This window comes from Pavona decussata, unplaced genomic scaffold, assembly GCF_977016875.1.
Source record: "Pavona decussata unplaced genomic scaffold, jaPavDecu1.1 SCAFFOLD_25, whole genome shotgun sequence".
NCBI classification, from domain to species: domain Eukaryota; kingdom Metazoa; phylum Cnidaria; class Anthozoa; order Scleractinia; family Agariciidae; genus Pavona; species Pavona decussata.
In genome coordinates, this window is record NW_028145448.1 from 2,250,244 (window position 1) to 2,275,349 (window position 25,106).

At 40.4% G+C, this 25,106-nt stretch overlaps 2 protein-coding genes across 3 annotated transcripts in view; both read left to right on the top strand.

Moving 5' to 3' along the window:
* Positions 1-1,879: 1,879 nt before the first annotated feature.
* LOC146485766 (ATP-binding cassette sub-family C member 4-like) lies at positions 1,880-8,555 on the top strand. The gene is made up of 5 exons (XM_085102959.1): positions 1,880-2,255; positions 2,719-4,007; positions 4,385-4,955; positions 5,794-5,930; positions 6,787-8,555. The coding sequence occupies exons 1-5, from the start codon at positions 1,927-1,929 to the stop codon at positions 7,689-7,691; spliced, it is 3,231 nt and encodes a 1,076-aa protein (XP_084959085.1). The 5' UTR covers positions 1,880-1,926; the 3' UTR covers positions 7,692-8,555.
* Positions 8,556-14,107: 5,552 nt separating this feature from the next.
* Positions 14,108-25,106, top strand: part of LOC146485767 (GATA-binding factor 2-like) — a 30,055-nt gene continuing 19,056 nt past the window's right edge. Inside the window, exon 1 of one of the 2 annotated variants that reach the window (XM_085103117.1) lies at positions 14,108-14,222. In XM_085103117.1, coding sequence (XP_084959243.1) covers positions 14,180-14,222 — 43 coding nt within the window. In that variant the 5' untranslated portion in view covers positions 14,108-14,179. Of the gene's footprint in view, positions 14,223-22,875; positions 23,893-25,106 lie in introns of those variants that run through there. The other variant, XM_085103123.1, reaches the window with a different exon arrangement.

A 25,106-nucleotide genomic window follows, 5' to 3' on the forward strand; every position in this document is an offset into this window, starting at 1 on the left:
AGCGCGAGTAGAATAATTGTTTTATTAAAAACAATTCAAGAAATATTGCTAGATCTTGCTGATTTCGTTTTGCAAAAACAACCAGAAGACAATTTAATGGTCGCTATTTTTCGGGCATGGAACAATGGCTCATATATCATGGTCGCTAAGCCGATTAAATCCGGCTGGAGTTGCATCGCACAAATGTTAAGTTTTTATTAAATATTGATATTGTATACTGCAATAATCTTATTCTCATTGCTTTATTTCACACAAAGACGACAACCTTCTTAATTTGTTTTTTTCAGTTCTTTCTTTTTTCATATATTAAGTTGCGATGGTCGACTACGAAAAAATAAACACTGAGGGAGATAGAAAAAATCCTCGGACGGAGGCCGGCATCTTCTCCATTCTTTCATACTGGTGGCTAAACGAGATATTTTCCACGGGAAACAAGCGTCCTCTCGAGAATACAGACTTGTTTCCGTTGATTGAAGACGACAAATGTAAAGAAGCGACTGAAAGACTACTGCAGCTATGGGACGAGAGAATTACTAATCATAAACCAAATACACGCGCAGGCTTCCCACGCGAGCTGTTATCTTGGTGGCCCTGTTTTGGTGGACGCCGATTGTTTTCAGCATTGCTACAGCTGTACTCGTGGAGTGACTACGCGCTTGTGTGTTTATTAGCGTTGCTGAGTGGTCTAGGAAATGTTCTACAGCCCGTGTTTTTGAGTCTGTTGTTAGCAGAACTACTAAAACCATCACGTGACCACGTTCGTGCTTATGGTTATGCTGCAGGGATCTGCCTGAGTTCCCTTCTTCGTGTATTGGCTGCAGATCAGTATGCATTTAAGGTCTACACAATTCCTCTGAGGTGGAAATCGGCCGTGGTTGGAATGACATATAGAAAGGTATCTGGAACACAATTGTAACTTTCCTCCTTTAAGTCTAGCCTCAAAAATGCATCTATAGCAAATACTTAATGTTATTATCATTTTTAACATTACATGTTATTTATTTATGTTTTTGTTCAGATGTTTATTGATCGTTTTCTGTCTATTCGTTTTATGATTCTCTCAACTGTAATTGTATCAACCGTCTCATAGTCTTTAAACATTATATATAACAGCACTACAACGAGGAAGCCTTATTCTATAAGCCCTATGGTTTCTCCGAAGGCTTCCTCGCTCATATTTTGCTTTTTTGTAACGCGTGTGGTGGAATTAATAAAATGGAAAAAATAAAATCGAAATAGTGTCAAAAATAATGTCTGGTTTAGCAGGGTTACTACACTTTGGCTGCTTTAGCTCAACTGTTTCTTTGCTCTAATGTAGAAGCTTGTTTGTCTATGAAAAATCCTAAAGGTATGAGAGCTATGCCGACGAGGACAGAAGCCCCTGGAAGGTTCAATGAGCCCACTCACTTCAAATATCAAATACTACTACAAGTTATGTTAGTACAGTAAAGAGCCGCATAAAAGAACAAGTGGATTAAGTACCTGCAGGCTGAAATTCGCCATTTTAATCACTTGTTATATAAGAACCTTATAATAAATATATGAAGACTTATTCAGGCTGACCTTGAAAAAAAGTAGATTCTTAAATGTGGGTGTTTACTATATTGGTTATAACAATAACTTGAGTTTTTATGAAGCATAGTTGATCGTAAATTCTTCAAAGCTGCGATTGGTTGTTATTAGTGCAATAGCACGGAACGAAAACAGAAAATCGTTTGCCATTGTCTTTCTTTTTCCATTTAGGACAGAGTATTATTCTGACCGCAAAATACGCAAGCTTAATGTCTTTCTAGTAATGTATTTTGTATATACTAAGTCATCTTTTAATGTGTCTTAAATCATTGAACAAACATTTTATGTTTATCTCTTGAATAGATTCTAGGTTTCACCCAATCACAGTTATCACACATTTCCAGCGGTCGTGTGATGAACCTTATCTCTAGCGATCTCCAACGATTTGACATGTTCATGTATTCCGTTTGTTCTATGCTGCGCACTTTGTTCGAAACAAGTGGAATATCATGTCTAATCGTATACCTGTTTGGGTGGAAGGCACTGGCTGGTTTGTTGTTCCTGGTATCGCTTGCTTTTCTCTATGGAGCCATCGGAGCGGCTTGTGCCAAACTGCGCTTCAGAATTGCCGATATAACGGACAATCGTCTTCGATTAATGAACAACGTCATCTTGGGAATCCGTGCTGTAAAATTGAACGCCTGGGAGTGGCTCTTCAGGGAAAGAGTGCTACAGACCAGACGGTAATTTCGTTTTAAATATTTGTCTCCCAGTCGGCGCGCCAACTAGAGGTTCATGCATGGCATCGAAAGGATTGATTACACTCAACAAAGGAAAACAAAACTAATGAATCCTGCGATTCCAGATGGACGTATAACTAGTAATTTTTTGTGGGGGACGTAATTCTATCGTGGGTTGGGCCGCGAGTGTAGAATTTACCACTCTTCTCCCTCTCATTCCGCCCCATAAAAAAGCGGACCTTAGATTTTTCTCAGCACTAAGCTACGCTCCTGATTATAACTGTGCATAAACACGGATTTTTTGCAAAAAGAACAGAAAACAACTATCCCAAGAAAGTTGAAGGGAAATTTCTTCCTCCAAACTCTTCAACATCCTGTGACAATTCCAGATGTCTAACCCAACCCCTCCATCGTCTCGTAGACACTAGCTTTGCTTATGTTTTCTTTTTCTTTCTTTCTGATACAGGAACGAAATTCGACTGGTTCGATTCAAAAGCGCGCTTCTTGCCATATTCTCAGCACTCATGTACTCGTCTCTTCCCGCCACAGTGCTGACTTCGCTTTTGACATTGTCAGGCAGTGGAACTGAGCTAACCCCTTATAACATTTTCATGATTCTTTCTCTTTATGGCACGATACGGGTTTCGGTGTGCTGGCACATTGCACAGTCTGCCATATCTGTAGGAGAATTCTCGACTTCCATTCGACGCATTCAGCTCTTTCTAGAAAGCTTCGACTGCAGTATAAAGAAACGACTCAAAGAGTCCTTCTTTGACAACGAAGATAAAGGACATTTTCTTGACAAGGATCCGCTTGATATGGAACAGGCTGAAAACAAAAGAAATTGCAAAAACGGAAGGAAAGTACACATTTCAATGAAAAATGCCGTTTGCAGCTGGACCGGTAACCGTAAACCTCCAACTTTGAATTCCTTCTCTTTGGCAATGAACGATGGTGAAATGGTGTTTGTCACCGGCCCTGTTGGTGCTGGTAAAACATCTCTACTTCTCACCCTTTTAGGGGAGCTCACGGTCGATGATGGTCACGTGTCCAGTTGTGGCAAAATCGCCTACGTTGCCCAGCAACCATGGGTATTCTCTGGCACCGTGCAAGAAAACATTTTATTTGGACAACCACTTGATATACGCAGATACAACATGGTCATTGAATCATGCGCACTTCTTAAGGACATACAAGCATTCCCCGATGGACACGCCACCTTGATTGGAGAACGCGGCATTGTGTTAAGTGGAGGCCAGCGTGCTCGTATTGGTTTAGCACGCGCGGTTTATTCTAATGCAGATATTTATTTGCTAGATGATCCACTGAGTGCGGTTGATGCTAAAGTTGGGAAGCACATCTTTGAACAATGTTTAAATGGAGTGCTTTCCACGAAGCTTCGAGTCGTTGTCACCCACAGTCTGCAGTATTTGAAGAATGCGAAAAGCATTGTCTTAATGAAGGAAGGATCGATTTTATTGAATAAAGGCAATTATGAAGACTTGAAGAAATTTGACTCTGTGGTGTTAGGGGATTGGATGCGAAAGAGGAAAGATCTAGGTGAAGTACATTCCTTATACGGTGCAAAAGAAACTAATGTGGTTTCGGGTGGAGAAGACGCGTATTGCCTGGAAACTGCTGAGGAAGACCGCGTAACAGGCGTCGTCAACTGGAGATCATACTGGGATTATCTTCGAGCCGGGATATCTGCCAAATTATTGCTACTTTTCGCGATATTTTTCACTTTAGTCCAAGGTAAATACTTATCGTATTCATTTTGTTACTACTATCCGCTAATTCTGCTTGGGAAGCGATGCATGGCTATCCTGTAATTTCTAACCTACGCTGCAGAATTTCGCGACCTTTTTTCGGTTGAGAAAGAACAAGAGCGTTGCTCCCACTCTACTGTAAAAATAGACTCCTTTAACGATAATCGAGTTGGGACAAATTTTGGATTATTTTTGGCGCGCACCTTTGGAACGTATTTTCTTTAAATTTTGAACATAGTATTGTAAAAACGGGCAATCATTTTTCATTCATTTGTTTTGTTTCTTATTTGGTTTGTACGCCAGATTTTTTTAATTTTTTGACCGATTGGTAGTTTGTATTTTTTACCTTTGCTATGGTAACAGGTTCTCTGATTGCTCCGGACTGGTGGTTACTTCAAATGTCCAAACTCCCCTCGGAAAAGAGAGATGACAGCCGTAACTTTTACATTTATGGAGGACTGGTTAGCACAACTTTAGTTCTCTTCATTGCAAGGGCAGTACTTCTGTTTGAAACCCTGGTCAATTCCTCTAAGCAGCTGTACGACAAAATGACGATAGCCATATTAAAAGCCCCGGTCTTGTTTTACGATACCAACCCCGTTGGCAGAATAATGAACCGCTTCTCTGGAGACGTGGCAATCTTAGATGAGTTCCTACCCTACGTGTTTGTGGACACCTTGCAGCTGTTCTTGCTCTGTGCAGGAACGGTGATCTTCACGAGCGCCCTTAATCCTTGGATCATATTGGCTGTCGTTCCTCTTTTGATAGTGTTTTTTGTGATTGGTCGACTCTACAACAAGACTTTCCGGGAAGTGAGGCGATTGGAAGCACTGAATAGAAGCCCTGTGTTCTCTCACTTCTCCGATACCTTGGCGGGTTTGGCATCCATTCGGGCGTATAAGAAGGAGACAAGGTTTCTTGAGGAACTTTACAGGTTTGAGTCATAGCCCCTTTCTAAAAATCGCAAACTGTTAATCAATCAGGATTCCAAATTATTTTATTTTTTAGAGACGCGCGAGCTTTCAACTTCCCCACGGTATGGTGAGAAACTATGACCGGCCAGTTTAATCATTTCGCAGATGGAGTGCACCAATTTTCACGACAGTTCGTATGCCACTTCTTTTAAATTGCTTCATTACTCTCAGAATGCGCCATTTCGAAGACTTCGAGGAAGCAGTTCTTTAAATTGGTACACTCCATTTTCGGACCAACAAGCCTGACCGGCCAGCCCTGACAAATGGAAGGCACCACTGACAGTCATTGCTACAGCAAATGACACTTTTAGGAAGCAAATAATATAGAGACGCCATCGAATTTTTAATAAGAAGCGCCCATCCTTTAATTTTTTATCATGATTGAGTACTAACTGTTTGCGATTTTTATTAACATGAAAGGATAAGCAAACAATATCTTTAGTAGTGGGCCTGTCTACTTCCCTTCGCAGCTGTTTAATTAAGGCTTCACAGAACGCTTTTATGGAGCAGTGGTGAGGGCGCCCGTTTTCCACCAATGTGGTCGGGTTCGATTTCCGGACTCGGTGTCATGTGTGGGTTTGTTGTTGGTTCTCGTCCCTGCTCCGAGGGTTTTTTTGCAGGTACTCCGGTTTTCCTCCCTCCATAAAAACCAACATTTCCAAATTCCAATTGGATGTGGAAACACTGGACGAACGGCCGCTCTGTGGATGTGCCAATGAAATTCCCATTTATTTTACTGTACCAGAAAAATTAGACTTTCGAGGGTGGTTGCAACATTTTTTCTCTTTTTTCCTACAGGCGCCAAGATGTACACATAGAAGCATGTTTCATGATCCATGCAGCTCCCAGATGGTTGCAAATTCGTCTGGACATGCTTAGCGTTACATTCACTGCAGCTGTGGCATTTATAGCAATAGCAGCGCAATCTGGACCAGGTGAATGAGATGTTTTGTTATTTTAAATAAGTACCCCGAACAAAACAATCCAGGATTGATCAATCTCGTACCCAGAGTCCCCAGGATCTTTGGTCAGCAGTTGGTCGCCAGGAGAGACTGGAGATCAGAGACTCTCCTGACGACCAACCGCTGACCAAGGAGCCTGAGGACTCCGGGTACGAGATTAAAGATTGATATGTTTAAAAATGTTGTAAAAACAATAAGGAAGGAAGGCTTTGCAGTTGAAACAGAGCTCATCAGAGTAAAACTGAGTTAAAACAACCTTCTCGGGAGGGCTTAACGGGAACATCAAAATGGTTAAAATCAGGTAAAAATGTTGTTTCCTTCGTTCCTACAATATTTTTATGGTTTTTTAAAAGGTAAATTTGTGTAAGCTAACACAGTTTAATCTCGAGTGTTCGTATTCTTTAGCTGAAAATTTGAATTGTTGAGACGTTTAGAGGACAGAATCTTATCCTCTAAATTCACGAGCGTCTCTTGGCCTTTCGAAAATGTTCTGAAGCTAGCCTCTTTTTCGCACGTTTAACAATGTAATTTCCCCTCCGAAAACAAAAGCGATTAGTGTTTCGTTGTTGCGAAAATTTTAGCTGACCTTTAGCGAAAGAAGACGGTTGTTTTTCCTCATAATTTAATCCGAATTTCAAAGGTGGGTTATGTCTTTCCGGACAGATATTCGACCGAAACAAACCAAAATTTCGTGGGCCGGATTCGGCTGCTGATTAATCAGAAGCTCTCCATCTATTTCAACACACTTGTCCGAGCATATAGCTACCATGGGCTCCAACATTTTGTAATACTAAAACCACAAAGCTCTAACTTATGTGTTTTGCTTCAGGCGTCACGGCTCTTTCCCTTGTCTACACACTTCAACTCACCGTGGATGTGTCGCAGTATGGTGTCCAGCAGTTTTCCGAGATGGAAAGCTACATGACATCAGCCGAACGCGTCCTCACATACACGAGAATCCAATCAGAGCCTGGGTACCAGAATCAGTCCCAGCCTCCCACAGACTGGCCAGACCGAGGATTAGTAAAACTCCTGAATCTGGGACTAGTATACTACAAAGGTGGCCTTGAAGTTCTGAAAGACCTGAATTTAACGGCCAATCCGCGTGAGAAAGTAGGTATTGCTGGGCGCACTGGAGCAGGGAAGTCCTCACTGGTTTCAGCGCTCTTCCGCATGCCAGAACCATCCGGTGACGTCATTGTCGATGACGTCAAGATCACTGGGATCAACCTCCAGAGAGCACGTGGTGTAATGTCTGTCATTACCCAGGATCCCATCCTTTTCAACGGGTCATTGCGGATGAATCTCGACCCATTTGAAAAGCACCGTGACCAGGAAATCTGGACTGCGCTAGAAGAGGCCAGCTTGATGGCGCTGGTAGAAAAGCTGCCAAAACAATTGTACGAAGAAATCAAAGAAGGAGGAGCGAATTTCAGCGTGGGAGAGAAGCAGCTTATTTGTCTGGCGCGCGCCTTGCTACAAAAGAACAGAATAATGATCCTGGACGAGGCTACCGCGAACCTCGACTACAAAACAGATCAGCTTATTCAAGAGACAATTCGATTGAAATTTCAAGATTGCACGGTTTTTACAATAGCTCATCGAGTGAACACCATCATGGACTATGACCGGGTGTTAGTCTTAGACAATGGAAAAGTTGTGGAGTTCGATCGTCCTGAGAGGTTATTACAGAATGAGGGAGGGTACTTTTGGAAGTTGTATCATCAGCTTTAGCAGTGTACTGCTCAAACATGTCGCAGTGTAATCACCGAACTTTACAGCTCGCCATATATTTAACTACTTACCGACCACACCTTAGGTCAATAAACAGTATTCGTATTCTCGGTATTCAACTGGATCTGCAGCTTGCAATATATAGAGGAGCTTGATGGACAATATTTTGAAACAGATAAATTTGCATGCGACGAGATTCCTCCGCTTAACCCTCGTGTACAACGTAGTTCCAGTTCAATACGGAGAATGCAACTGCATCCATAGTTTCCTCGAGTGGGGATTATCAGCGTGATGGTACCTTATATCTTTGACATTTCTAATAATGCCAACGCCGTTGGTGTTGGTGATGGTGGTGGTCTTGCTGGTAGAAGATGCACAAAGAAATAAACGGCCATTTTAGATTAACCCAGTAGTGCAAAAATACAGATTCTTGAACACTTTATACATTTATTTTGTTTAAAATTTCTGGTACGTCTTACAAGCAAGTTTGTCTTCTGAAGGAGAACCAATGTCTTCAGTCACTCTTGACTTGGCAACAGCCAACATGGATTCCCGCATCCGGCGCGTTTGCCTATCTACTACTCAAGAAAATTAAGGCATGGGTCTCTAGTTATTTACTGGAAAAAACAAGGGGTTGGTCTATCTTCTGAAGATTTAACCAGAACATCGTGAGACTTCAGAAGCGTAATATGCTTCTAAATGTCATCACATTGACATGCACGATGTATGTAAATTAGGTCACGTGACCTGTTTCGGCCGCAACATTCATGAAAACTTTCCAGCAAAGATGGCACCACGTTTTATTGTATTCTGGAGGCTGCCCGTACTTTTAAAACTTTGCGAGCATTAGGCACTTCATTTCTGTGCCCGGGCCTTTTAAAAACTCCTTTAATTTTGAAAATTAACGGCTAGTTTCACTAGTTCCCAGTCCCTTCAAACTGAAATTATCCGTTTATTTTTAAAACTGAGAGAATTTTTAAAAAGGCCCGGGTACAGAAATGAAGTGCCTTATAACTGCAAAGTTAGAAAACTATAGGCAGCCTCCTGGAGGCAATAAAAAGTGGTGCCAGTTTTGCTCAAAAGTTTTCTGGAATGTTGCTGCTGTAACAGGTCACGTGACCTAATTTACATACGTCTTGTATGTCAATATGTTGACATTTGCAACCATATTATGCCGCTTAAGTCTCATGATGGTACGCCTAAATCTTCAGAAGATAGACCACCCCCTCGTTTTTTCGGTAAATAACTAGAGACCCATGCCTTAATTTTCTTGAGTAGGTGTGGACTTAACGTGACCAAATGACTGGTGAACAGTTACCTGTAGTCTACCTCAGTCAACATACATCCCAACAACTAAACCACACACCCAGTGCCAAAGCTATGGCTCATGGATACAGCAAAGCCTCCACAACAGTTGTCTCTATTGGTGACTTGATTTTCTTAAAAGGCGACAAGGACAAATTGAAAGTTCGTGACAAGTACCTTGTGATAGGAATCAACGAGGCTCACCAGATCACAGTTCTGCAGCAAAGTTTACACTGTGCCTATGTCCGAATGCTACCCAGTGCCTCCCACTAGCTGTCCTGGCGCAGTCCCCTCTTGGCTCCATCCACGGCCAACACTTGCCCTCTATTATGAATTCTGATGATGAGGCTGCTCCCATTGTTTCAACTCCAAGACCTTCTACCATCCCTGCACCTTCACTGGTGGGTACTCAGCCTCCACAATGTGAGCCATACCCCGTCTTACTCCCGTTGTTTGAACCTATACCAGCCTCCTGTACCCGCTGTCATCATCCCTACAACCTGTGCTCCAACGTCATCCTCGGACAGCTCCGTTCCCTCTGAGGCACCTTGTGAATCGGCTGTCAACCCCCTTAGAAGGTCTGTTCGTCAACACCTCACTCCATTCTGGCACAATTCGGACTTGGTCTTCCACTAATGACCTTTGACTACATCATATATACACTCCACTTCTGACAATCAGTACCAGCGCGCATTCAATAGCTTTTTTGTACATACAACAGGTCAATTTTTCTTTAGAAGGACAAGTCTACTGGAGCAGACATTGCACCTGTTACAGTTATATCAGTTTAGTCTCAAACTTTGTTGTTGTTCCAGTTTTGCCGTTGTTGTTCTGTTTATAATTAGTTATTTTAATTAGCATGAGCTTCAACTCCTCGGACGTTATGAACGATATAGACAGTTAATATATTGACATTGTACTTACGTTCAGCGATTGTTAACGCCGCGCTTGCGCTCTACCTTCGTCTTTTCCTCGAGCTTCGCGTTGGCTGTTTCTTCAGTTGAAAACCTTCTCGTAAATGCAGTATTAGCGAAATGTTAAAAGTTTTTTCTCGTGCAGAATTAAACATGCATTCACGTAATAAAAACAACCTGTATTCTTTGTTGTTTTGGTGTGAACATGTTACTCGCGGTAATGACATGAAGGTCAGCAAATCTTTAACCGATTGTTTGGGGACTATCGTGATCTAAAAGCAATAACTTTGAGATCAGCCATTATTGTTGCTTTTTGCTTGAAAAATCATTCCCGAAGAAAAGACCGAAACAAGGGACGTTGACACAAGAGGACTCAAAAGCGATGCGAAATGTTTCCTGATCACTGAACAACTAAGGTTACCTTGTTAAATGCGATGAGCGCGGCGACCACACCCTTGTCCTAATGCTATTTTCTTTTCTCGAACAAAACTGAGCCATGAAGCGCCCACAACGCGCTCAAAGCCGCCACAATTCAAGTTTATCAGCTCCTATACTAAAGTAATGTATCGTTAAAAAGGCCGCCGCAAACTGCGTATGGGTTTTTTAAAACTCGCTGACGACGGCAACGAGAGCGTCACAAAACAAAAAAGCAATCGCTCTGCACGAGCGTTATATGTTTTTGTACATTAGATTTGTGGAGCATGTGAGTACACGACGGTGAATTTTTCATTCTTCTTCCTTACTTGACGGCCGTTTCTATCAATTTGGTTCCAGGACACCTCGCCCATACCGTACAAGTTGAACGAATTGGAATAATCGCGAAGTAGCTGATCGAAGTAACGCGAAGTTATATTTCTAAGTGACGTTTTCGTTGCCGTTGCCAACGTCGTTGGTTAAGTTCCCTAATCCCCGACGGCAGTTGAACCCACAACCTCCCGTACACAGTCGGATGTTCTATCGATTGTGCTACAGAGAGACTGGTTATAAGCGAACTAGCGGTGATCATTTACTAGGTTCATATGTGACACGCGTTCTGCATACTGCCAAGCCAGTCATGTCGAAACGGTCTGGTAATTTTTTAAAATTAGGTGTGATGTAGTATTAGTACTGACTGATACGAGGATGAGACAAAGAAAAACTCTTAGTCCCCGACAGGAATTGAGCCCACCAAAAATAAAATGGGTTCTGAGTGAATTACTAATAACCTATAAGTTTAGAGAGAACGAGTTACTCCTTAGACAGGAGCCTCACAGCAATTACAACAATGCTGATGTGGAAATACTATGGGATTGCACTATCTCTACGGATAGATGCCTGGAGGAGAAGGGTAACAGGCCAGACCTTGTTGTCACTGATAGAAGGGAGAAAGTGATCAATGTTGTAGAAATGGCGTGTCTAAGCTGGAGAAATAGGTGCGAAACCGACACCCGCAAGACAGAGAAATACAGAACGGTGAGGAGGGAACTGACGGAAAGGAATGAGGGTTTCAGAGTGCAACAAATAAATATTGCCGTGGATGTCCTGGGAGGATACGATAGGAAAGTGAAGTTTTTCAAGTTTTATTAAGTTTTTTAAACGTTACTTACAAATGAACACCGACTCGAAATAGCGAGCTAATCTAGGCAGGCGGTGTTAAGGACATACATAAACGAATAACTATTTGAAGGCGTTAAAAAAGTCAGTTTTGAATACATTATTTGTCAAAAGATTGGGATACGCACAAACTCTTAAGTAGTATACAACAAACCATTCTACGCTATAAGAATTATGAACATTGCACTTTCACACTGGATTACGTTACATTACGCTGTTTTTGTATATTTGTCTTTGTACACCCACCGGTACTCCATAAAAGGTGAAAAGAGTTTGGCATCAGGCCCCTCCGTATAACCTAAGACCAAACATGTAACTAATTACAGACAATTGTCAATAAAGAAAGAAAAAAAGAAAGAAAGAAAGAAGGAAGGAAGGCAGGAAGAAAGGAAGGAAGGAAGGGAGGAAGAAAAAAAGAAATAAATATAATAAAATTATCCTGTTACTTCTACGTCTGGCCATAGATAAATGATGGACGGAATTCTATTTATTTCTTCTCTTTTTTTCGCTTAAACGTATCTGATTCCAATTTCCTCCTTCGTTTGCGTGGGTCAAACGCCTACCAGCTGAAACCATTTCAGCTTCTTCTCCAGTCTCCACACAAAGAACACATGAAAGCATTAAAATGATTATTTGTTAATGTACAGACTGGCGAGGCAACAGCTGAGAGTACACATTGAAGAAACAAAGTAAACCCTTTTTAAAAGTTAAGACATTTCATGTTTTCTCGGACGGTTGTGACTCCAAACATGAGTACCAGTAAACACATATTGTGTGTCGGAAATCTAAAACCAAACTTTCGACACCATTTACTACCTGACTGAAGTTCCAGTCACTCAGTTTTGTTTTGATTTTGACGATCTAATTTTTGAATTCGCAGATAAATTCCTAATGATATGTACGGTTAAAAATGTACACAATCGTGTGGACTTTTCTCAATAGCATTCTCGGATGGTCGGTGCTGGCTGGCTGCAAAGAACTTTTCGGGGGCTTATGATTTCTTTACAGTTCAATTTTAATTTGAATTGTAATCGAAGATTAGAACTCCTTTAACTTATCTCTTGTTCCCCTTTGCTTCGTGTTATAAATAGCACAAAAAAAATCCAATGGGGCAATTAAACAGAAGCAGAAGTTTAAGATGGAGAGGTTTTCAGTTGCGTTTCGTAACACCAAAGCCAAGATAATACGCTGACCAATCATAACAGGCATAAACAGCGCAATGAACCAATCAGAATCCTAAGCAAATGCGTGTAACCGGCGGTTAAAATTTATTCCATTGCGCATATGCCACACATGACATTCCAATCCTAGCAGTATGTAGGATGGCTGTCCCATGAACCTAGTTTAATGGTCTTAGCTCCCATGAGTCTCCTGTAGCTCAGTGGTAGAGCATCCGAACTAGTAATCGAAGGTCTTATGATCGACTCCTGATAGGAGCACTCGGATTTATTTCCGAGTATGCCTGTGTCATTTATTCACGAGGCTTAAAATATTTCACCACATTTATTCCAAAATTAAATTAAATCTCAAAAAAGCCAGCGAAAGTATATATTAACCAGTTATTTACCTTAAAAGTATTCCTTGTATTATATTGATAAATGTCCGGGGAGTTGTAGGGTCCGAGCCGTAGGCAGACACACTGTCTTTTAGATAGAACAGTTAAAACGTTTTCAATGCCCACAGTTGGATCTCTCTCGTGAAGAAACAAAACGGGATTTATAAAATGGTCCCTCGGGAACTGAAGCTCATTCTCCACCGTACGCGGTAAAAGATGGCGGCCGTATAAATCTTACCACAACTCCTTGCGAGCCTAACACAGCCAGTAGGCACGTGCAAAGCCATATTTGTGAGAAATGCTTTCCTGTGCTAATAACATTGTGTTGCTAGGTTTGAAGTTTTTAGAGTGACTTTTCTGTCTGTTATGAGCGTTTTTAGGATTTTCGTGCGCTAGAAATTATGGGTAAATGTACACGTCGCCGTCTTTCGCAATTTCGGCACGGTGGATTGATACAAGCCAGGGGTCCTCGACAATCCCATGTTTCGGTTGAATATCCATGTTTTGGGAAAGCCTTAGCCCGCCTCAGAAAGTCTGATTTAGTTTAGAAGAAAAACTCGAGTTTCTTTGGGGAGATGTCGCCTTACAATTTTAAGGGGCAAAAAGCCAGCTAGCATTCTCGGAATGCCAAAGGCAACTTGAAAGTTCGGGGAGTATGATTGGGTTTCCTAAAACTTTCTGCGACTTAAATTTTCAGCTAAGCTGAATCCGAACAGATGAAACTGTGTCAGCCGACACAAAGATACTTTTTAAAGACCACAAAGCGACCTGGAACTGAACACAGGATACGAAAGTCGAAGTATTTGCTTTAATATTCCTGTTGGTTACCCCTGAAAGGCCTTTAGGTATTGCTCAATTGTGCGGTTATGTAAGAATGTATGAGAAACAGGCTATTTCAGGCTCCATATTATTAATTCTACAGCAGCGTCGTTCATCTGCCAGTCAATTCTTTGACAAATAATAGATGTTCGAAATGTTCCTACTGTTACCAACCAGGTGTACGAACCCAGCTGCGGCGGCAGAGACCTATTACCGAATTGACTCAGTTTACAGGTCTACAGACATTGCCGAATACACTGAGGAGTTTCTGGGGAATGTAGTTCAAGTTCTTCACTTCTGCCATGTCTAAGGGACAACGTTTCTGCGGAACAGCTCCGTTTTATGGTCAGAAATAATCTTTGTGCTAATTTTGTATGTAGTCAGTGAGATTCAGGCGCGGATCTTTTCCTAAACTTTCCCGCGCACTTTGCCTCCCATAAGGTGAGCGGCCTCAAGTCCCTGAATGTGGTTTAAAAAAGTGTTGAGTTTGGAGATGACATCTAACTTTTTTTAGCCAAATTTTTAAAATGAAATTTTGAACTAAATTTTTAATACATCTTCCGCTCAAAAATGCCAGTAGGAAGAAGTTTGTCAAAGAATGTTCGAACCTTATGAAATGTGGTAACAAAGAGATGACTTGGTTTAAGCCGGTTCTCACCGCTTAGAAGCAACTCAGACATTTGTAGTTTGATGAATTGGTTAATTAATACTCTTTTGCGTTCCTATCTACAAAACGTTATGACATCTTGAATGGATTATGGAACATTTTTTTTATTGGGTGCATATGCGGTTGTTCAAAAGAATATTTTTGAACTGAACGCACGATAATTATCTCACTGTGATGTAAAACGGTGAAAGAAGACAAACAACTGCGCGACTTAACGGAGCCTGCGCGGGAAAGCCATCACGTACAGTAGATAATCCAGGAAGTGTTTGAGCGTAAAGAGTCAGTAATTTTATCATCATTTATTACAATATGAACAAAAGGTGTTCAGTACAGTTCCCATTCACACCCGAAAGTAGCGAAGTTAATCGAGTCGGGTAGGAGCGAAAAGATAAATACACCAAGACTTTCAAAAGCAGGAACGACGAAAAGAAAAAATTACGATGCGACATAATATAACTAGCTGAAATGCAAGTTAACAACAGAAGTAAGTGAGAGCGTTAGAACAAAGAATTTTCTGAGAGGTATTTAGTGTGTAGTTACGCAAGGGAGGCGGAGGCTTGGGGTGGGGGGGGGGGGGGATTAAAAGTGCGTCGGTTGAATGATGCGCATTTATAGAGAACCACTTGTTGCATGTCAGAGTTAAAAAACAACATTTTTAGAGCAACTGTTAGCAAGATTAATATATATTTGGGCTATTTCCTGCCTCTTCTCGGCTTGTTACGTAACTGATCAGAACTTAAGACCAGTAGCACTGGCCGTAAACTTGTCAAAATCGAAAATGTTCTCTTCAAACGTTGAACTCTCAACAGGATTAAGCGTTTGACTTTTCCTCTCTGTACAAATGTTTTGCCATAGAGACAGATAGAGGAGAAAAATCGCACATTAGTCAAACAGGAGATGTTGTCATACTACACCGCACAGGTTTTTCGCATTGAAAGCCGGATTCGCACAGTGTTTTCGACGACTCGACCGAGGCTGAAGTGGCTGAACTAAAACCGGAAAACAGCTGGTTCATGAACGCGTTTTCCCGAGGAAACACTTGTGCACAATGTTTTTAGAGGAAGCGGAATTATATATCCATGAACTTATTTGCCAAGAGAATTCCTTGTGTTTAAAGTGGTTTCGCGCGCTGTCTTTTTCAATTCTTAACATGCGCATGCTATATTGAAACGTTTCGTTGATATCAAACGACACTGAGAAATATCAGTCTCACCGAAGTCAAGGTCTTGTTAACATGGAAACGCTTTCTCTTGTAAACCCAAACTTCTCTTTCCGTTTTATTCCTCCATCCGTGTGTGGATGGGCTCATAAGAGGAGTTGTCAAACATAAAAGTGCTTTTATTTATAAACCGGCAAACTTTTCTTCTCGTATTTTTCCCCGACCGTGTGTGGATAGGTCCTAATATTAAGGCCTTGTCAAAACATGGAAGCGTTTTCGTTTAAAAACGCAAACTGTTCCGTTAGTTTCGCTTTTAGCTACGGTCTCCGTCCACGTGTGGATGGGGTCTAAACCGGCTCACCGTGCACTCTTTAAGGCTTGCGTAATTACCTACCTAATGTTTGATAAAAGGGAAAGTTTCTGTTTTCATTGTGTGTTAACCTTCCTCAGGTGTCTCCAAGTTGAATATATTTTGTATACATTGCCTCTTAAAGGGCCAGTGTCACTTATTCTTAGTGTCACTTTGAATAGCCAAAAAAAAAAAAAACGTATTTGTATGATTGTAAACGTGCCAAAAATGTTTCAGTTTTGTTAACAATAATCCTACTAGTGCAAAGAAACTTTTTTAGCATTCATCTTTGGCTGTGGATGGCTAGGATGGAAATGGATTGCAACTTGAAAAAATTGGCCAAGTTTTTCAAGTTCCTTTTGAGTATTTTGAAAAAATGGCTAAAAGCTGATGACGGTTTACTCTTCAATTCATAGTTTTATCCTTGTGCTGTAAGAGTAATTTCCTGTTAGAATAAAAGTTCTTAGTAAAATGTTTGAGCAGTTTAATTTTAAACAACATAAAGCAAAACCTCCGCGACGGTACCACTTTAACACTTAATGACGACCCATCTTCAAACAAGGAGCCCGGCCATGGGCTCCTGTTTGAACACATTTTAGGCTGAAAGCTACTTGTAAGGTACTTGTTAGAAATGTTCGGCCTTCCCTTGTATTTAAATTCTCTTTATCCGACTGACCTGGGCGATGGAACTGACTCAAAAATATTTCATGCATGACATTTTATCAGGGATCATGGCCTTCTCAACTGAGTTTAAAATTTGTTCAGTCAAATTGGAGTACAGACCGTTTAGTGTTTTTTCGTTGCTAGCTCTCGAATTGAATGGTGCGCTGTTTTCATCCTTGCGCTCGAGATCGGGTTCCACTCAGCCAAGTACTCGCTTTGTTTGAACACGGAATCTAATGGGCTCCAGTCGTTGACTTCCATGTACTCCCAACCAGTTTAATAATGTGAACTTACTGATGAAGTTGCACACCAACTCTCGTGCACGGCAATTTCAGCCAGATTGGAATTCAGTAGAGTTGACAATCTTATCTCTGTCGTTGTCTGCCTAACGATCATCACTGTAACCAGCTCCCATCGACCGTTTCACGCGCCCTTACTGTACTCTGGATCTGTCAAAACTATTTGAATGATGACCGCCTATCCTGTCACTTCCTCGCATCCCAGTCAACCGGTCGAGCGACTCTCATTCGCTGTCGCAGTTTGGAACTCTCATATCCTCAAATTTTGTTGACTATAGGTCTTGTATACTGTCACGGTCAAGCAATGTCTTTTTACCATTAAGTTTACATCTCTGAACAAAACGATAAGACCCTATATAGGGTTAGGGTTAGGGTAGGGTTAGGGATAAAACATGTTCCGTTTCCATCCAAGTACACCATTACTAAAAGATGACTTCAAACGTCTCTTTAGAGTACACTCTAATACGGGGAAGATATAATCAAGGCTCGGAATTCTTTATTTATTTATAAACAAAATGTCTTCTTCTTCTTCTTCTTCTTCTTCTTCTTCTTCTTCTTCTTCTTCTTCTTCTTCTTCTTCTTCTTCTTCTTTCTAACTGATAAACAATTTATGTAATGACGTAAGTGTTGCCATCCACGTGCTCAACATGCATAGATCTGGCAGCTATTTTGGTTCTTCACGTTTTCCAAATTGAAGCTGATCGAAATTTGGGTTATGGACGGTTAATTTAGCACTCTTGATTTTCAGGGTTAATTCTTGGTGAACACTCGGTGTATTCAATAAACGGAAAATGAAAGCATCATAGCTTGTTAATTAATATGTTAATCGTGTTATGAAGAACATGTATTTAGTATAGTTATTTATACCGTTGCCGCAACGTTTTACGTTGTTACCGTTCCCACCTTTCCGAATTTATTTTGCCGGTATCCTATTTAATGCCCTCCTACTCAATGTATCGGTTTGAAATTAAAACCTATTTACAATGGTTCCTTTTAAAACCACAGGCGGGTATCTAGTGTTCAAAATATTTGAGCGTGGGTTCAGTATGGATTTCTGTTTTGACTAGAAACTGGGATAGTTTTGATCACCTCGCCGAAAGTTTTTAATTCCACGAGATCTTTCACAATGGGATCAACTGGAGATCATCAAAAGCCCGTGTAACCTTGGACCACCTCAGAAAAATTTCAATGACAGCGTGAGAAGATGAAATAGGAAAATATAAATAGTGACTTAACGTTTTGGTATTAGCAGGTTTTTCCCATGCGGCTTGTCACGAAGGACCTAAAAACACTGGGGCGTCGCCAAAACAACTTTTTTGTTTTGACTATTTAGCACATGGAATTAAAAAGGAAGTATCACGCAAATTTGCTGTCATTAACAAAAAACGTTGTCAACGTATAAATTATCACTCCAGTGCAATAAAACTGTAGATTAGTGCCTCTGGCCAGAGACAGAGTAGGTCGGTATGGATTGAAACTTGAAAAATGTTAGGCTAATGTTTTTCAAGTTCTCGCATTTTTGTTTCCAAAACGCGCTAGAACAGATCACGAGTCGTTCCTGTCAAGAATTGAGTTGATTTCTTTCCTCTGGTCATTCTAGAATTATTTGGCAGCTGATTGAAGCTCTTATTTCATCATTTTTAACAAAAGATACCAAAAAACCCCATGATACGTCCCCTTTAAGTTCCTAAAGAACGCGAGAGATATCTACAAAAATCGCAGTTTATGGCGCCTTCCATTTGTCTTAACTGGCTGGTCACACCGATTAGTTCGTAAACGGAATGCACCAATTGGAAGGATAAGTTTAAGGGTATTCCTTCGAATTTTTTCAAAATAGCACATACCAGTTTCGGAGTGATCATGTTTCAAGATTTTGCAGTCCAATCGCTTCAAAATGACCCATTCAATTCAGTACAGACTGGGTGGTCTGACGGGCCAGGTCTAGCAAATGGAAAGCACTCTAAAGACGTTTTCATCTGTCAGAACCGGCCGATCAATTCAGTCATTTCGAAACCGGAATGCACCAAGCTTTTTGGAATTGCTTCAAAATTGCCCACACTACTCTCAGAATTTGAAGAACTCGAAGAATCAATCCTTCAAATTGGTACACTCCATTTACGGACCAGTTCTAACAAATGGAAAGCACTCTAAGACTCGCTTAAACCTTTAAACTCCAATAGCGACGAATATTTCTCCGTACATAATCAGCCATGTGAATAAACGAAACGACAGCCAGTGATAAAATATCTTGGTGCTTTAACAGATTCTCTCAAATTGTCCCATAAGAAAATTATCGAGAACAGTGACGAGAATTTCCATGTCGATAAAAAAATCTCGATGACTCAACCATATCTTAACTGACTAACACGTGAATGTAACTGGTTCACCTCGTCCCGCGGGCATGCCTCTTCAGTCGAACGTGACGCACAAGGTGTTGCGGGACTGTAAGTCCCAAACCCCTGTTTTGTTCAGTGGATCTGTACCTTTCAAAAAGCTCTATTTTCACTGGACCCTGATAACCTGCGGCTGCTTTTTTGGGGGGTTGGCATGGAAGCATTGTTCTGTTGTTCTTTCTTCAAGTTATCATCTCAACCAACCATGTAAGACGTTGGAAATGGTGCAGGCCGCTCCGTTTTGTTTTGTTTTTGCAGTCCTATTTTCTTGACGCCTGGAGAGGAGGTTAATTCCGCCGTGCTCCAAACTCGTTTTTTTCGCGTCTTCCCGCCATAACAGCTCTTTGCATCGTTATTCTTGTACCGTTTCGTCGGAGACTTCTGTTTAATTCTAAGTCTTCTTCTTCTTTCTTTTTTTACACTAGGTTATCGCACTAAGAGGTCATCAATCTTTGGTTCTTCTACTCTCTTTTCCGCAGAGGCTCCTTCATAAAAAACGAGCGAAAATGCGGAAATGGGAATAACAATCGTCCCCTGCACTCCTCGTTATTTCACTCTCTCTTGTCCCTTGTCTGTGTCCGCTCGTGCTGAGCGCGAAAGAGGCCTCCACGAAGGAGAGAGGTTCGACTAGACTAATTGTTTTAACTCTTTCAGACGACGGTATTTTTTCAATGCTTTCCAACACGTTACCCTTTAAATTTGAATTCGCTATTGTAAAATCAGTGTTGTATAGATGAGCAAACTGTAAGATAAGCTATCACTGAAACTTTTGAGCTGGGACTTCGAAACTCCCGACCCTGGAATCATCTGTTGATTACTGTACAGAACTTCGGCTTGTGTGGAGTTCAGCCCCAATTTTTGCCGTTCAAGTTTTGCATTCTGACTTGTTTCTGAAGGGTTTCAAATCATAGTTTGCTGACTGACTTCATACATTGAGTTTTTGGAAATCCTTTTTCGTGGACTTCAGCTCCAAAGGTTGCACATTCTTTTGCATAAAGTCTAGATTTTGACCATTTCGGTCAAATTAGGTATACTATTTTTGCCATTTTGACCTGTAAAGGGATCAACTTTTTCAATATTTACTTGTAAAGGGATTTCGACAGGTTTCAATGAGTTTAAGGGTGTAGGTATAGATTCGGGAAATAAAACCAAAAAAATAGCGTACAATCCTATTTCCGTGTTGCACTAAAGAAAAAACCCGGTCCTTTCCTAGGGGAGCCTTCAGTGATATTTATTCTTCTCGCAGCCCCACCCTCTCCCAGGGAAATTCTCGCGGAATATTCTTCTTCCTATCGGTCCAACTGAAAATCCCCAGGGGACCCTCCACTAGGGGAGCTCACCGTGGTAATTATTCTACTAACAGCTCCTCCTAAAATTCCTAGGAGAATCTTGAAGGGTTTTTTTTTCTTACTTTTCCACGTGAAATTGTTATGAAAGCTCTCTCGGAGGAAAACCTCCAACGATTTTTCTTAGTTTAAGACCCGCCTAGAATTCCAGTGGGGGACCTTGTTGGACTTTTATTATTCTTACAGTCTCATCCAAAATTCCCAGGGGAACTGACCCCCCCCCCCCCCCTAGGGGAACTCTCCCAGACTTTTTTCTTCCTAGTTGCGGTTAGAGAGATTTTATCACCCCGCTAAAAATCGGAGAAGGTTTCACCGAGTTGAAAGACAAACAGATAAAGACGAACAACAACAACGATACACCTGGTTTTATTTTTTTAACATTTGTTTTCGAGTCGTCAATAAGTATATATTAGTAGAAAAAATATATTGCTTTTTCAATAAATTGCTTTTTAATTTTCTGTTTATATCGAACATGTTTTGTCACGAGCAACTTGGCAAAGTAAATATTTTTTCCCTGCTTTGATTCAAAGTTCAGATGTAAGTAAATACTGATCAAGATGACAGCAGATTACAACAAAAAAAGAGAATAATTTTTGCAAATGCGGGGAGGCTCGATTTCCAAGTGTTTTAGTGCGGGAGTGGGGCGAAGACTAGACTTCAAATACAGTCTGGTCTGGGGGAAAAGCTGAAGGAAATAACACGTCTAAATTCTTGATAAAATAAACGTTGTTTTCATTCAGTATTTTATTCCTTTCATTTTGTAAATATAGGCAGTGGTAGAGAGCTTTAGCTTTATCCTTTCTATTAATTAAGCAAAGAAGTCCAGTTTTTTAAGCCTTAAATTCTTCGTTATAACATGTCTCTAACCAGAACTAAGTTCATTCCAAGGGGTGACCACTTGGTTAATTAAAATACAGAGCTCCTGTGGTGCTGCTTATCACTATGTAAGTGACAAGGTGGTTCGAACTCTTGAGTCTGTAGATGAATCTTGAAAGCCTGGTCGACCATTCAAGTGAACGCAAATCAGCAGCTCATTCTTGACAGTAAAACTGTTCATTATGTTGTACAGAGTGGAGTCCAACTTGTGAATCTGTGGATGCTTCTTAAAGTGTGACTTGTTCAAAGATCGGCCTGCGGGTTTATACGATACAACTCCCGATGTGTGACCACGTTAATGAAAGCTTCTCCATTTTGAAAATTCTTTCCCGAGTTTCTGTCATGTCGTTGCCCAAACTACCACGGCTCAAAAAAAAAAAAAGCTGTTCTTCAGCAACTCATCTGTGGTAGAGCTGGGTTTTTGCTATCTATCAGGGAATGTGACTTTAATTACAATCTAGTTTAGGCCCTCAGTACTCGGGGAATATAAAAAAAATGATTAAAAATTGAGGTCGATGAGGGATTTACCAAACAGCACGCGAACGACGAAAATTGATTAGATCGTCATGAAAAAAAGTGCTCTTAAGGTGATGCGGGAACTCAGCACGTTTTGTTAAGTTTGTAAATGTGTGTTTTTACCGCGTTTTATTTATTTTTAAAAAGAAGACAGAAAAATCTGAATAGAATATTTTGATAAATACAGAACTTGTACGTTTGTCTCTTTAGTGCTTCGTGCACGTTTGTGCGTGATTTCACGTTTTCCCGCGGTTTGCCACGTCAAGGTGACGCATATCGCAAAACAGTGCACAGACTCTCACGCAAAGGTCATAAAAGTACACAATACAACTGATCGCGTTCTCGCTTCGCTGCAAAGGATTCTTTCAAACACTGAGATATTCTGAGTTATCGTGATCGAGATTACGAAATAAAATCTGTCAAGGGAGACATTTTAAGTTAGATATAACGTGCTGATCAGCCTTGGCCGAGATATAAATTTCGAAGACATTTTAGTTACAAACAAACTGGATAAATTATTCTCATGACTCTCTAGAATTCACTTAAATCACTCCAAACGAAATCTATACATAGCTTCTCCTTCTTAAGGAAAAAAAAATAGATGAATTTAAATATCATTGAAATCAAAACGGAGATAAAACGTTTGGGGCTCCAAGGAGCGGACGCCCAAGTTTGCTTTCAATATTCTTAATGTCGAATGTTAGGTCGAGTCTGATAAGATTTCTGTCGCTGACAAGTAAGGACGTTTTGATTTTTTGAAAACGTTTTTAAGGAAGTGATTAATGTTCTAATCATTAAATGGATCGGTTCATTGAGAATTTCTAATTTTTGCCACCCATTTCCCAAGAAAGCGCATCATTTCAATGGGTTTGTCCGTCATTAAAAAATACTGTTCGTATTGAAGTGAAGTTTTCAACATCGGATTAAGAGAAAAAAGTTAAGAAAACAGGAAACAAACGCGATATTAGATTTCTCAATTCTCATCTCCTCTTGAAATGAAAACTTTAGGTAAAGGAGATAAAAGATGGCACGATAGCAAAGCACTTACGAGGCAGAACCCCATTGCAGGTCATATAGTGCCACCGACTCCGGAAGTCGGGGAATATGGTGGTCGAATTGTTTATGCAAAGCTGCCCCTAACAAGCCAAAACAAAACGTATCACATTCAGAAATCTAAGTCTTGGCAGGGTTTTTGAAATGTATTTCCTCCATGAAATATGTATGTTTTGATCGTTATCACTTCAACAATAAGATTGCCTCGCTGTTGACAGGGTAAAGCATTTCGTATTAATATTGAAAATGAAAATCGCGTTGATTCAACTCAAATCAGCGCACTTTGTCTAGCTATTTTTTGCACTAATATTTATGTATTCAACTCATTTCTTTCTCATTAGAAATTAACGCGATGAAAAGGAAAAGCGAAAGCTACCCTTTTCTTCCTGTGAAAGTTTTAATTTCAGCCCAAAGTCGAAACATGCACGTCGCCGCGCCCCGCGATAGAAATAAACAAATTAAAGATCATCTGAAAAAGGACTGATATGGCCTGATTATTAACATAACCGAGAAGCACTAGAGGTTTAAAAACAACTTCCCCAAATAAAGTTTTTAAAAAGCTTCCCGATCAAAACAAGCGATCTTCTGAGAACGTTGGAGAGCCAAACTGTTAACACATCCCGCTTAGCAGCAGAAATAAACGGCTAAACGGCAGAAATCCATTCCTCTGACGACGGAACCAAACGGTCAAAAGGTGGGATAATTTAAAAACTCTTCACGTCTTTTTTCTTATCCGTGTTGAATGTTAGCCGATGAAATAAATGTTGGGCATCTCATGTTCGCAGCTATCGATGCTAAAGATTGTAGTCAGGCAAATGTCATTGAACTCCAACCAACAGACCAAGGGTGATTTCGAAAATTCTGGCACGATCTCTTCGTTGTTTCGTCCGTTGTTAGTTGGAGAAGTGAACAAATTATGATATATATTTTCACACTGAAATATGAACTTAATATTATGCCTCTTATCGATAAAAAAAGAGACATGAATTTAGAGAAGAAACTGTCGATTCATTTGATATAGCACCTTAAATGAAATATGTACATGCTGATTAAATATTTCTTGAAGCCATCTTTGGTGATATATATTTCCCAAGATAGGTTTTTTTCTAAAGTGTGGTCGTGATAAATAATTGACACATGCGGAACTCTTGGGCTTTTTTTTTTTTGTAGTTTAAAACTTCATCACGAGTTTGATCTTTACTCCCGCATTTCACACGTGCGCCAAGAAAAACTAGATTTGTGTTGTGTTAAACAGACTGGTTTTCACAATTCTTTCTTGGCAAAAAAAATATTTGGCAGCCTTTTATAAGCTCCGTTACGAGCTTTATCTACCCCATACACGATATTCATGGGAAATAAAAACCCGAACATGTACATATCGTGATGTTTTAGAATGGTCCTTGACAAAGCTTCATGTAAAAATAGTTTTTATCTCGCAATTAAACCTCACTTGTTAACCTTTTTCGTGTTTTATATACATTGATCAGATTTGAGTAGCCCAACGGATTATGTTTCGAGGTTTTATATATCTCTATCTGATCCTCTTAAAGAGTTATTTAAATTGAAAAAAATCATGCATGCACGCTGTGTTTCAAGAACTTCGACTTGCTTCAAACACAATCAACCTCTCCTTCATTCCAAGGCATTTTCCTTGGATATTTTTATCTATTTAAGCCCATCCTATCAAGCAAACTCCTCGCAGTTAAATATCAAGGAGGGATGGACTTTCAATGATGTTTTATACACTTTAAAAATACATTCCAACCTCCTTTATCGGAATTTACTTTTACCGGTTTAATTCGAAAGGGCGCGGAGACAAACTGGCGATGTCCGGCGAAATAGAGCAGGATATTGTGAGAAGTTTAATCCATTTTATGAAATTGAAACTCTTGCATTAAAACTATTATT

Bases quoted from the DNA above. Each gene is read 5' to 3' on its own strand.
- LOC146485766 (XM_085102959.1), top strand. From the start codon at position 1,927: ATGAACCTTATCTCTAGCGATCTCCAACGATTTGACATGTTCATGTAT. The intron at 4,956-5,793 runs GTTTGAGTCATA...TTTTTCCTACAG, and splicing joins TTTCTTGAGGAACTTTACAG to GCGCCAAGATGTACACATAG. The intron at 5,931-6,786 runs GTGAATGAGATG...GTTTTGCTTCAG, and splicing joins AGCAGCGCAATCTGGACCAG to GCGTCACGGCTCTTTCCCTT.